This window comes from Drosophila melanogaster, chromosome X (genome assembly GCF_000001215.4).
Source record: "Drosophila melanogaster chromosome X".
Lineage (NCBI taxonomy): Eukaryota > Metazoa > Arthropoda > Insecta > Diptera > Drosophilidae > Drosophila > Drosophila melanogaster.
This window is the reverse complement of record NC_004354.4, coordinates 14307751-14320257: the sequence shown is the minus strand read 5'-3', so window position 1 is coordinate 14320257 and position 12507 is coordinate 14307751. Positions and strand designations below refer to the sequence as shown.

General features: G+C 38.5%; 2 protein-coding genes across 2 annotated transcripts, besides 3 other annotated features; both read left to right on the top strand.

The window, feature by feature from the left end:
• Positions 1-2431: 2431 nt before the first annotated feature.
• Positions 2432-2492: a mobile genetic element.
• Positions 2493-3107: 615 nt separating this feature from the next.
• On the top strand, positions 3108-4128 carry betaNACtes6 (Nascent-associated complex beta-subunit-like, testis 6). The gene is made up of 2 exons (NM_167406.4): positions 3108-3207; positions 3262-4128. The coding sequence occupies exon 2, from the start codon at positions 3279-3281 to the stop codon at positions 4065-4067; it is 789 nt and encodes a 262-aa protein (NP_727778.1). The 5' UTR covers positions 3108-3207; positions 3262-3278; the 3' UTR covers positions 4068-4128.
• A 546-nt stretch (positions 4129-4674) lies between these two features.
• On the top strand, positions 4675-5635 carry betaNACtes2 (Nascent-associated complex beta-subunit-like, testis 2). Its single transcript, NM_167405.2, has 2 exons — positions 4675-4774; positions 4829-5635. The coding sequence occupies exon 2, from the start codon at positions 4846-4848 to the stop codon at positions 5437-5439; it is 594 nt and encodes a 197-aa protein (NP_727777.1). The 5' UTR covers positions 4675-4774; positions 4829-4845; the 3' UTR covers positions 5440-5635.
• A 214-nt stretch (positions 5636-5849) lies between these two features.
• Positions 5850-5937: a mobile genetic element.
• A 4030-nt stretch (positions 5938-9967) lies between these two features.
• Positions 9968-12507: part of a mobile genetic element that runs on past the window's edge.

Sequence of the window (12507 nt, the reverse complement as noted above, 5' to 3'; positions counted from 1 at the left end):
CTGACTTTGCTTTACTTTTGCTCTGACTTGCCACTCGGATTCGAATTTCTTGGCTGGTGCGGCGGGGAAATCTCTTATGGCTGCTCACTTGAACGGTTTTCGCCGTTGTTGTTGCCATTGTCGTTGTTGTTGCTGTTGATGGTTTTCCCCTGATTTTTGCCATGTTTTTGCTGCTTTTGGCAGCAAGAGTCCTAAGCCCTTTGCACTCACTTCGCTCGGTTTGCGCATCGTCGAGCAGCATCAAGTTGATTTTCGACCATACCACCCACCCATCCACCCACTCACTCAGTCCCCGGCGAAAGTTGTCATTAAAAAATTGCACTCAGCGAGCCAAAAAGCGTTGCTGCAACTCTGTTGCATGCAGGTGGGCAAAAGTTGCGGGTTGGTTGGGCGTGGTGCGACGAGGCAAGGGGAATTTGCTGCGGCATGCGGCACAAAAAGTGCAGTGGCAACATCAAGGCTACCTTGGAGGAAACTTTCAGCATTTATGCAGCAGCAGCAGCTGCAATGAATTCATCCTTCCATCCTTTGCCACCTTGCCACAAAAGTCCTCTGTCTTGAGGGGTTTAAGATATGGCTAGGACGTAGAACACACACACCTCTGCGAAACTGAAAGTCTATGAGCCATTAAGGTCTCATTTAAATCAAGAGCAGTCTGCTAAGCGTTCGCCATCAAGTGTATTATATATAGACTACCCACGCATTTCTCCTTCCCTTTGAAAAGTACATTTCTTATATTATATTTATCTATTTTGCCCTTTCAGTGGGGTGCATGTCCATGAACTTTTGTATCCCCTGTGGAATCTGTTCTTCAATAAGCAAAATACTTGTATTTCGAGGCATTCACAAAAATGAAAACATTTATTTTAATATATATATATATCTATCCGAACGTATAGGCTGAACTTGTCCCTGAACTTTTGTCATTCCCATGGAGGCGATTTTTCAATAAGTTAAATTATTATTCATGCCAAAGAAAGTGAATGTTGCACGTTGGAATAAGACAAAAAAAGATGAATTGAATTGAATGTATATACATATATTACATAACTTGAATTGATTTGGAAATTCGGTTAGCTTATAGCTCTTTCATAAGTCCCTAAATACTATATAATCCCTCGGAATCACACAAATTAACAGATTTCCGATTTTGCCTTTAGCCATTAACCGGTTCTATAACTGCTTAATTTCCAAACGCAAACAGCTTATTAACTTAAAAATTGTAGCCAGACAAACATAGAAAATATGCCGCGAGCGTTTAGCAAAAGGAAGTCCATAATAATTCGCTTAAAATGTCGATTAATTATAAATGTGCAATTATACTTAGTTTCAGCATCGATTTTCTAATCGTCGAAGGCGACGCTGCACCCAACGGGTTAAGTGTATACCCCATTTTCAGGCGCCACTGCCTTTTGCACCCCTCGTGTTTTCGTCCTGGCTTTTGTGACGTTTCTGGTTGTTGCTTATCCTGCCGCCATTATCCTGGCAGCCTCCTTTGTTTTAGTGCAACAGCCACGAAATGCAACTACGACGACGAAGACGGGCCATTGTCAGTGGCGACGTTCACCTGAACGCCTCCTGTCGCCTCCTCAAGGTCCTTCTAGCCTCCCCACCACTTACCCTCCCTTCTAGTCCTTTGCATTTCAGAATCCTGCGAGTCCCAAGTCCCGCATTTGCAACATCTTCGTTTCGTCCCACTGCCGGCTTGTTCGACTACACTGAGCACAATTATTCATCATAGTTGCCACCAATTGAATAAAATGCTACACAATGTTTAGGACGAACAAAATTGTATGCAATATAATATATATATATATATATATATATATATATATATATATATATATATATACGATATGAGTAACAGCAAATACATCTGAAACTGGCATTTTAAAACAAAGCAACATACATCCATGGCAATCTGGACAGCTATCAACGATTTTTTTCCCAGTGCAGCTGCCAAAAGACGCGCAGCGCGTGGCTCCTTGCGATGCTGCCTTTCAACTTAAGTGAAATAAAATACAATTTATTTGTATATTGTTTTGCTGTTGACAATTGCGCGACTGCAGAGCGCAACTTCTTCGCGAAACGCGAAAAGGGGTTGTGGGTGTTTAAAAGTGGGTGTTCCTAATGGCTGCCAGCGGATGGGTGGCTGGTTGTGCGTGTGGCATGTGCCTCATTAGTGCTACATTTTCGGACGGGCGCCCATTGTCTTGGATTGCCTCCCAAGTGGCAACTGGACGACGTGACGATGTGCACATTTAATAGCGTTCCGGGTTTGATTAAAACAGAAAGCAGTAGTATTCGTGGCGAAAAGTAGGCCAAGATTTCCATGCATTGTCCAAACAAATGTCTGCACAAAAAAAAGTAGCTAATTATTCTGGCAGACTCTTAAATACGATAAAAAGCCAACATGGCCCTAGTATCAGACAAGAGATAATGCTCTAGTCGAGTTTCCCGACTACCCGTTACTCAGCAGGTGAGAATGCGAACGCGAACTTTAAAATTCTAAAAGATATTGAAATTGTCCAAAAATGGGGGCAATAGAATAGAAATCGAAAAAAAAAACAAAATTCAACCCATTATTTAAAAGTGTGGCCGTCGCAGTTTTGTGCAACAAACTTGCGGTGCAAGTTGAATCTCTAGCTCTTATAGTTCCTGAGATCTGATCTTTTCAACGAATCTAGTATAGCCTTTTACTCTACGAGTACCGCGTATAATTATAGAAAATAAACCGAGTTGTGTTTTATTTAAATTGTTAAGTGCTAACATAACTAAAGGATAAGTTTGTCAATGAATTTAGTGTTTAATGCCTTTACTCATCTTGTTATTCTAGGGTCTTTGCTCTTACTCTTCGAGTAACGGGTATAGAAATTAATATATTTGACAATATTCTCCTAAAGCTACCAAATTTCAGAGCTGTAAATTGTATAATTTATTATGAAATAAAAGAACTAAAACTTATTATGCCAGCCGAACATAATAAGAATTTTCGAGACTAGAGTTCCCATCTGCAAAGACATGACAAAGCACTGGCAACCCTTTTAGCACGTGTCAAAAACGCAAAGAAAAATACGATGACTTTTCAGTCTAAAAGTCACATATCTGATTTGGCGTGAGGACCTCAGTTGATTCACATCTCGGAGCGGATATTACTTAATATTATATTAATTAATATATTCATTTGCAAAGCACAGAGTTTTCAAGGTGAGCATATTAAGAAAATTCTTTTCCACGCACTTTACCCGTACAAGTTAATAGGTTTTCTTACCAAAACAATGGATTTCAAGAAGCTGAAGAAAATGGAGGAGGCGGTGCGCATCGGCGGCAAGGGATCTATGCGCCGCAAGCACAAGAGAAATCCATCCCCGGCTGTGGTTGAGAAACGAGTGCAGGCCGAATTGGCCATGTTACCGTTGAGGAATATCGGAGAAATTCAAGAGGTGACCATCGAGTTCACCAATTCCAGGGAGGTTGTGTTAACCATGCCAAAGGTTCAGGGCACCCCTCCCAATTCTTTCTTCGTGGTTAGTGGCGATCTCGTGCGCAAATCGTCAACAGCAGGCCCATCGAAAGTGGCCAAGGCAGCCAATGCGCCCAAGGCACCCATGCCACCTAAGCCACCCAAGCCGGAAGCTTTTTCCGACAAAAAGCCAGAATCAGGGGAGTCCATTAAGGTGGCCAAGAAGCCCAAGAAGCCGCGCAATCGTGTTCGTCCTCGCAACAAGAAGGTTCAAATGATGCTTTCCAAAAACAAAGAGGAAGCAGCAATGGCTGGCGGGGATTCGGAGCCGAAGCTTAGCAATGGTAAATCAATTTTGATCTCCTCTGAAGATGGTAGCGATCCGAATAATGGGAAGGTGCCATCGGATGAGTCTGATGTGGATCGGACCGTCGTCTGCGCCAAAGATTCGCTGAGAAGTTTCGGCGATTATTCCGACGGCAAGGAGGACGATGACAGTAAGGAGTCGATTTACCTATCTTCCTACTCCGATTACTATGATTCCGCGGATGAGCAGCTCAATCCGAAGACTTATCGCGCTCAGGTCTCCGAGGACGAAGATTAGACATATTCATTTGTTGCTACATTTGTACCAATTTTCTAAATAAATCGCATACTATATACGTACATACTGCACTTCATATATATTTTCTCTAAATTTTTTGGAAATACTTATAAAACATGTTTAATCATTGTAAAATTTTCATTAAATGTTTATCTCACAAGAACGTGATTTCTTACGCTGCGTTAAGTTTTTGCCAGTCATTATTTCGTGTTCTCTTTCGTGTTCTCTTTCGTGTTCTCTTTCGTGTTCTCTTTCGTGTTCTCTTTCGCATAGAACACCTTAGAGTTGTCAAAATTATTTGGTGAAATGGCCAGAGAATAATTAATCGGCCACAAATAATTGGAATAGCTATCATCACAATTTACAACCAAATACATATCTATTATAAATAAAAAAATGAATATATTTCAAAAAATATATATTTATGCTACCAGAGCTGTAAATTGTATAATTTATTATGAAAAAAAGCACTAATACTTATTATGCCAGCCGAACATAGTAAGAATTTTAGAGTCTAGAGTTCCCATTTGCAAGGACATGACAAAGCCCTGGCAACCCTTTTTAAAAAAAAAAGACGATGACTTTGCAGTCTACAAGTCACATTTCTGATTTGGCGTGAGGACTTCAGTTGATTCACATCTCGGAGGGGATATTACTTTATATTATATTAATTAATATATTAATTTGTAAAGCACAGCATTTTCAAGGTGAGCATTTCAAGAAAATTCTTTTCCACGCACTTTACCCATACAAGTTGATAGGTTTTCCTAACGAAACAATGGATTTCAAGACGCTGAAGAAAATGGAGGAGGCGGTGCGCATCGGCGGCAATGGATCTATGCGCCGCAAGCACAAGAAAATCCCATCCTTGAATGCGGACGATGAGAAGCGCGTGCGGGCCGCATTGGCCATGTTACCGTTGAAGAATCTCGGCGAAATTCAGGAAATGACCATCAAGTTCTCCGATTCCAGTGAGGTTGTGGTAATCATGCCCAGGATTCAGAAAACCAATCCCAGTTATTTCTTCGTGATGAGTGGCCATTTCGTGCGCAAGTCGTTAACAGCTGGCCCATCCAAAGCACCAAAGGCACCCAAGCCACACAAGCCGAAATCTTTTTCCGACAAAAAGGCGGAATCAGGGGAGTCCATTAAGATGGTGGCCAAGAAGCCCAAAAACAAAGAGGAAGCAGCAATGGCTGGCGGGGATTCGGAGCCGAAGCTTAGCAATGGTAAATCAATTTTGATCTCCTCTGAAGATGGTAGCGATCCGGATAATGAGAAGGTGCCATCGGATGAGTCTGATGTGGATCGGACCGTCGTCTGCGCCAAAGATTCGCTGCGAAGTTTCGGCGATGATTCCGACGGCAAGTAGGACGATGACAGTACGGAGTCGATCTTCCTATCCTCCTACTCCGATTACTATGATTCCGCGGATGAGCAGCTCAATCCGAAGACTTATCGCGCTCAGGTGTCAGAGGACGAAGATTAGACATATTCATTTGTTGCTACATTTGTACCAATTTTCTAAATAAATCGCATACTATATACGTGCATACTGCACATCATATATATTTTCTCTAAATTTTTTTGGGACTACTTCTAAAAGATGTTTATTCATTGTACCTAAAATTTTCATTAAATGTTTATGTTAAGTTTTTGCCAGTCATTATTTCGTGTTCTCTTTCGCATAGAATACTTTAGAGTTGTCAAAATTATTTTCAGGAGCTATCAACACAATTTAAAACCTTATGTTAATTATAAATAAAAACAAGAAAAAATGAATCTGCATGCTGAATCTCAATCTTCTCGCTTTTATAGTTCCTGAGATATCGACGTTCCTACGACGACAGACGGACATGGCCAGATCTACAGATCTATTAACAAGTTTGGTGCTAAGTTGCACAAATATTTCTTGTTTAACGAACACTCATTAAAATAGTTAGCAGAAAATCACAAGGCAAATTACACTAATTACAGCAATTGCATCGATAATGAAACTATTTCAATTTATGTGATTGTACAATTTCATTGCCAACACGAAAAGGGAAACAATTTTCGGAGAGTATTAAATATTATTATTATTATTATTAACTGCTGTGATTTTTCGACAGCCACTCGTTTTGCCACTAGGCTAATCAATAATTGCAAATGGTATGGAAAATGGTAAGTTCCGACTGAAATTAAAGTGTTTTATAGAGTCAAGAACAAAAAGCGTTTCGCCAGTATTCAAAAATCAATTCGACTCGACTATTACCTTAATCAATAAATTTCCAATAATGCATTGAACATCAGATACCATACCGAAATTCTTAGTTTATGGTGTGTGGAACAATGCAATTTCAAAGCTAACAAAACCAACAAAAGGACCTCGGCAGCAAAGTTAATTAAGCAGAAGACAAATGAGTATGAAGTGCACAATTGTTAAACAGTAGTAGTTGCAGCAAAGGCCATTACAATTAATATCCATCACTCGTGCGTGGCGATAACATGGTGAAAAACATATATACATATATGTATATATAAGTATACATATAAATATATATAGTTTTAGCACCCGTGTCCATTCAGTCGGTATAAGCCACAAAAGGGCTAAAACAATGACCGCAGAAACAATCCATCCACACACATCTGCCCATTCATCCATCCATCCATCTATCATAGTCAGAATCGTCTTCATCATCAATGCAATATTTTGTCCCATCCACTACTTATTATAAAATAATCAAAATTCGACAAATTTTGCATTGTTTGTTGCCTCCATTATTATTACGTGCCAAAAGCAGCAGCAGCAGCAGCCACCTCAACCTCAACCAAACCCAAAAAGTATGGGCGAAAATCCATTGAACACGTATCGACGACCACGCGGCGTATACGCGATGTTGCCTGCCTATTTTAATGCATCTCTAATGCGTTATGCAAAACTGTCCATTGTGGTACACCCTGGCCCATTGTTATTGTTGCTGGCGTTGGTGCTGGGCTGCTGTGTTGCTTGGTTGCAACAGACAAAACACACAAAACAGACAAAACAGTGGGACATCAGGTACACGTACCACACCACCATCACCTGAGTGTGAGCGTGTGGAGTACGCGGGAATATGTGAGCAAACAAAGAAATATGGTTGTTTAGGTGGCAGCCTACGAAAGTAGGCTACACTCGCAGTTCCAGTTTTTGGTTTTCCAAAAAAGGATATTGTTTAAGCAGATTCTCGGAGGTGTGAGGAAAGACTTCAACAAAAAAAAAAAAAAAAAACGAAGAAAATTTAATCAAGACATGCAGTTTTGGTCACCTTTTAGGGCAAGCAGTTAGTTAGCAATTTTGAGAAAGCTAAAATATATGAAAATGCAGAGTAAACTGGCAGCCAATGGATCAGGTTAAAAAATCTGGAAATATTATATTGTAACATATATGTATGTAAACATTTCGAATGCTGACTTGGCGGTAGTTCTATCGATATTTTCACATTTTTCTAATGGCCAGACAAGCAATATTGGTCGAGTGGCAATGCCCTCGGCCTACCAATTGCATTGGTCACAGAAATCTCAGAAATTCCTGCAGCCATTCATTCGACATGGCCCGCGAGTTAGTTACCCGCTTTGCGAGTAGAGGTATGGTGCAAATAGGAATAAAAAAAAAAAAAAATACCATTGCATATACACACACAGGCGGCGGCCACAGACGCCGCCAACGTCCTGCCATTTAACTGCCAACGGATGTTATGGTCGAGTGAGTGACCGGGGGCGTGGCCGGGCCGAGCCAAGCTGGGCGGGGACAGCGCCTAGTTTCATTTTTAATTTATTGATGATTTTATCAACGGCCAATAACAAACCACAATAGCAGAGCCAGCACCGTCGGCCAACAACAGCAACTAAACGGGTTGTTGGCCGACAATTGGAAACAAAATAGCATGGCCAAAATGCTAAACGAACAGAGAAAGCAGCATAAGAACACCAAATCACAGAATGTACACACACACTTCTTCTTATTTTTGTGAACATTAATCGCAAATTCCTTGGGTACACGGTATTCGATACAGAATCGCAGATATTTACATACTTGAAGATATTTTGTAGCTGCTCACGTAAACTACATATCTTCAAGGTCTGATCTTTTTTTTATTAATAACAATGCAATATATTTAAAAATTAATTAACTACAAGCAGTTTGATAAAAAAGGATCTTAAACGTGATAGATAAGATAGTCAAAACTCTAATAAGAAATCGATGATAGCCACAAACCGTTTTAGGCACAAGAACATGTTAGCAACATTACAATATGATACTTTACAGGGTATCAATCTGTCCAAGTTCTGCACAGTAAGCGCTCTAAATCTATTTTTTGTGTTTACTTTTTTTTGTGTGTGTGTGTGTGTTGAAACGTTTTTGAGAAATTTGCGTTGATTTGTAAAACGCGTCAGGTGCGGAAATGACGCCATTTTCGGTGTATATGTCCGTGGGGGAGTGGCAGGTGGGCGGTGAAAGCGGAAAGTGGCAGTGCAGGGAGGGGGGGGGTCTGGGTTTCGAGGGTAGCGCAAACGGTGTCGGCCATTTGCAATAAATGCCAAATGCCCGAAAAGCAGGCGAGAGAGCAGGGAACGTCATCAGCGGCAATCGGCTCAACGGCTCCATGCGAAACCTGAACTGAACTGCAGTGCTTACAAATGCAAATTGAAACATGATAATTGGTCTCACCTGTATGTGTGTGGCTGTCGCCGTGCGAGTGTGTGCGAAAAATCTCTGCACTGCAAATAAAACCGAAAAACAAAAAAAAGCTCAACAAAATTGTGCTGTTCTTAAAATGCCAAAAAAAAATTGAACAAATCCATCGAGTTCAGTACACTGCCCAGCAGAATTTTAACCATGATCGTTCATTATTTGAATTATTTTTTAGCGATTAATTATTGCAACACATTCGCCACTCGGCTGAAAAACAAAAAGTGATGTCAGAAAATGGTGTTTACAAATTCGGATGGACGTTAACTGATTCCTTTGAATTAAAATCTTCTAAGCATTAAAGTAAACAATATTTATTTGCACATTTTATGCACACTATGTTTATGCAAGCACTGCGAAAATAAGTTCTAAGATAAAACAAAAGAAAGTATTTTATGTTGAGTTCCAAATAGTTGGAAAGTTTCAACGGATAAATGAAAAAAACAACGCACGTTCAATTGCAAGTTCTACTGGTAGAACTTCAGGTAAAATTTTCTATAAAAATAATTTATATTTTAGGTAACATTTATGTATATCGAGTCGTTGGTAGAAACTTTTGCATTGACTTATTTTCTTTTATAATCTCCTTAAAACTGTATATTTATTAATTGTATTACTTTGATATAAAACAAGTTCTTGCCCGTTTTGTGCAGTGTAAAACGGGCTTGTATGCTTGCATGCCGCACATGCATATGTTTATGGGATTGTGAACGGTTGCGGGGCGTGTGAGCGCAGATTAATTCACTCAACTGTAAAACCGCTCATTGCTGTAACATTTACGCAGCGGCGCGTTCTGCGGTCAGCGGCGTTGACCAGGACATGCCACGCCCCATTCGACGTTGATAAGTGGGCGTACAGGCAAGTGGCAGTAGCACAGGACTCGCAGCAGATCGGATCGAATAGAATTGAATTGAATTGAATTGGATTGGACTTGGATTTGGATCCAAGTTGGAGCCAAGTCGAAGTTTAAGTTCTTAGAGTGCCATAATTATGGCTGCATTGCATTGTTAAATTCACAAAGGATTCGGAGTCCTGGGAACTCGGAGAGATTGAATTAGGATGGATTTTGAATTTAAATGTTGTACATACTATTTTATGATCAAATAATATATTTATTATATTTACTTAATACTTTTGATTCGTAATAACGTATTAGAACGCTAAAAAGTTTGCTAATATATATATATATAATTGCAAATAAATGGTTGCAATAAATAGTTTTGAGTCTATTAAATGGACCGTTCCGAATATGAACTAAGACCAACGCTGAAAATTGAGTTTTGCCAAAATAAAACGAATCAAAATTTCGGGATCGATTGTGTTGTTTATTGATTAACGTTCAGCTTAAGACTAAAAATCAAATGAAAGTGAAAATGAGGAGAAGCCTCTGTGCTTGCTTAAAGAATATGTTAGTGTTTTTGGGAGAGCATTGCTTTTGGATTCTTAAGTGGAGGAGAAGCCTCAGAGAGAGCAGGCAGACTTTAAGATTTGTTTACAAGAATGGCTAAGTGCCGCTGTCAAAGAATTTGTTTATTAGAATGCATACTGCGCAGATGGCATACAGTATGGGGGTGTCAAAATGCAGAGTGGATATTTTTGTTATTTGATCCACATTAGCATGGTGGTCACTTATTGTTTACGTATGCGGCTTTTCAATATGTTTACTCTACGTTATGTGGTTTTGTATGTGAATATGTCACTTCCCTTCCCTTAAAGAGAAGCCTATACTTGGGCTGGGATTGATGGATATAGTAGGGGTAATGGAACGTCTTCCATTTCTATTTGTTGTGCTGTGTTTTGATTTTGATTTTTTCTTAATTTTAGTTTTGCATACAGCATCATGAATGGGTTAAATGATACGTATCTTAAATATAAGTACAATAAAATAAGTATAATGATGACAGTAGTCATAAATATGTAAAGTGTAATATTATTTTGTGAAATCATTTCATTAATGTCGTTGTGTTTAACAGTTTTTATTTTTGTTATGTTAAGTGGTGTGTATAATGGTGTCAAATCTATTTCTGGTTTAAAGAGATTTTCACTTAAAATTATGCTATTGATTTCTATTTTACATTGGGTTACTTTTATCATTTTGTTTCCTTTTATTTTTATATTATTATTTGAATTTTGACAATTTTGTTTGAGACTTGTTTGGGTTAAATTCCAGGTTACAATTGTGTTTGGTTCTATGTATTTTATTATTTCATCTGTGTGGATTGACTCAAAATTACAAATTGGTTTTAAATGTTTAATAATGTTGGTGACACACTCATTGTTTATTTCTTTATTTTCGTTATTGTAAACTTTATTTTCTCTTTCAAAATATGATTGTGTGTCTGTGTATTCTAGCTGATAGCCGTTCGAGTCTGGGTAAGGGATTATTTTTACTGTATTTATTAATGAAAAGTTAATAGGTATGTGAGATATGATTAATAATTGGTTATCATTGTAATTAATCCAAGTGGATGTTTTAATGTTTAAAATATTTTGGCTGTTTACATTCTCAAGTTTATCGTAGTTTAGTAGTTTGGGATTACATGTCTGTATTTCGGTGCTCTGTTTTTGCCAGATTGCAAATACTGCACTCATTTATTATATTCTGAATAAGTAGCTGGCTATTAGGGAAATAGTAAGTTTCTCCGAAAAGTTTAGTAGTTTTCTGTATGCCTGGGTGTAGAAGTTTTTCATGAGCAGTCAAGATCAATTCCTTAAATTCCGCATAAGTGGTTATGTTTTTTAACAAAATCGTGCTACGCAGGATTTTTGTATATTTGGTGTTTATGGCTAATTTATGTGCGGCTTGAATGACTTCGAAATCAGCGTCACTCTCAATATACAACGCACTTTTCTTACCACAAAAATGGTCTATCAAATATTGTTCGGCTTTTTCCCTGGTCATAATGTCGTAAAATATTTGGGTGATGTGTTTTTTGAAATATTTCGTAACTTTAATGTCTGGTGGTCCTTTTGAAAATATAACTTGTCTGTTAAATGTATTTAGAGGTCTTTCTGTAATAAAAATTAAATCACTATTGTCCTCTTCTGCACTATGTTGGGTTTGTTCGCTCAAATATGTCTCCTCAAGTTTTATTCTGGACAGAGCATCCGCCACGCAATTTTCTTTTCCTTTTATATATTTTATATCAAAATCGAATTCGGATAATTTTACTCTCCATCGGGTCAGTTTTGAATTTGGGTCTTTCATACGGTACAACCAGCTCAATGGTTGATGGTCACTGGATATTTCAAAGTGTCTTCCAAGTAGGTAGTGTCGAAAAGTCTTTGTCGCCCATACAATTGCTAAGAGTTCTTTTTCAATTGTGCTGTAATTTATTTCGTGTTCATTAAGTGTTCGGCTAATGTAGCTAAGTGGGTGTCCATCTTGTGACAGTACTGCCCCCAAAGCGACATCACTTGCGTCTGTGGTTAAAGTGAATTTCTTTGTAAAGTCGGGTACTTTAAGAATTGGGTCTTCTGATATTAGATATTTTAATTTTTTAAATGCAGAGTCATATTCTGGGTTGGTAGTGTCAATTTTCATGTTCTTTTTTAAACACTTAGTCATGGGTTTGGCTATGTCTGCAAAGTTTGGAATAAATTTACGATAATATCCTGTCAGTCCAAGAAAAGCTTTTATTTCTTTTGGTTTAGTGGGAATTGGATATTTTTGAATGGCTTCAATTTTTTCAGGGTTTGGTTTTATTCCATCTGGTGTTAGAACATGTC

What these genes read in the sequence shown, in the direction of transcription:
- betaNACtes6 (NM_167406.4), top strand. Translation starts at nt 3,279, where the DNA reads ATGGATTTCAAGAAGCTGAAGAAAATGGAGGAGGCGGTGCGCATCGGC.
- betaNACtes2 (NM_167405.2), top strand. Translation starts at nt 4,846, where the DNA reads ATGGATTTCAAGACGCTGAAGAAAATGGAGGAGGCGGTGCGCATCGGC.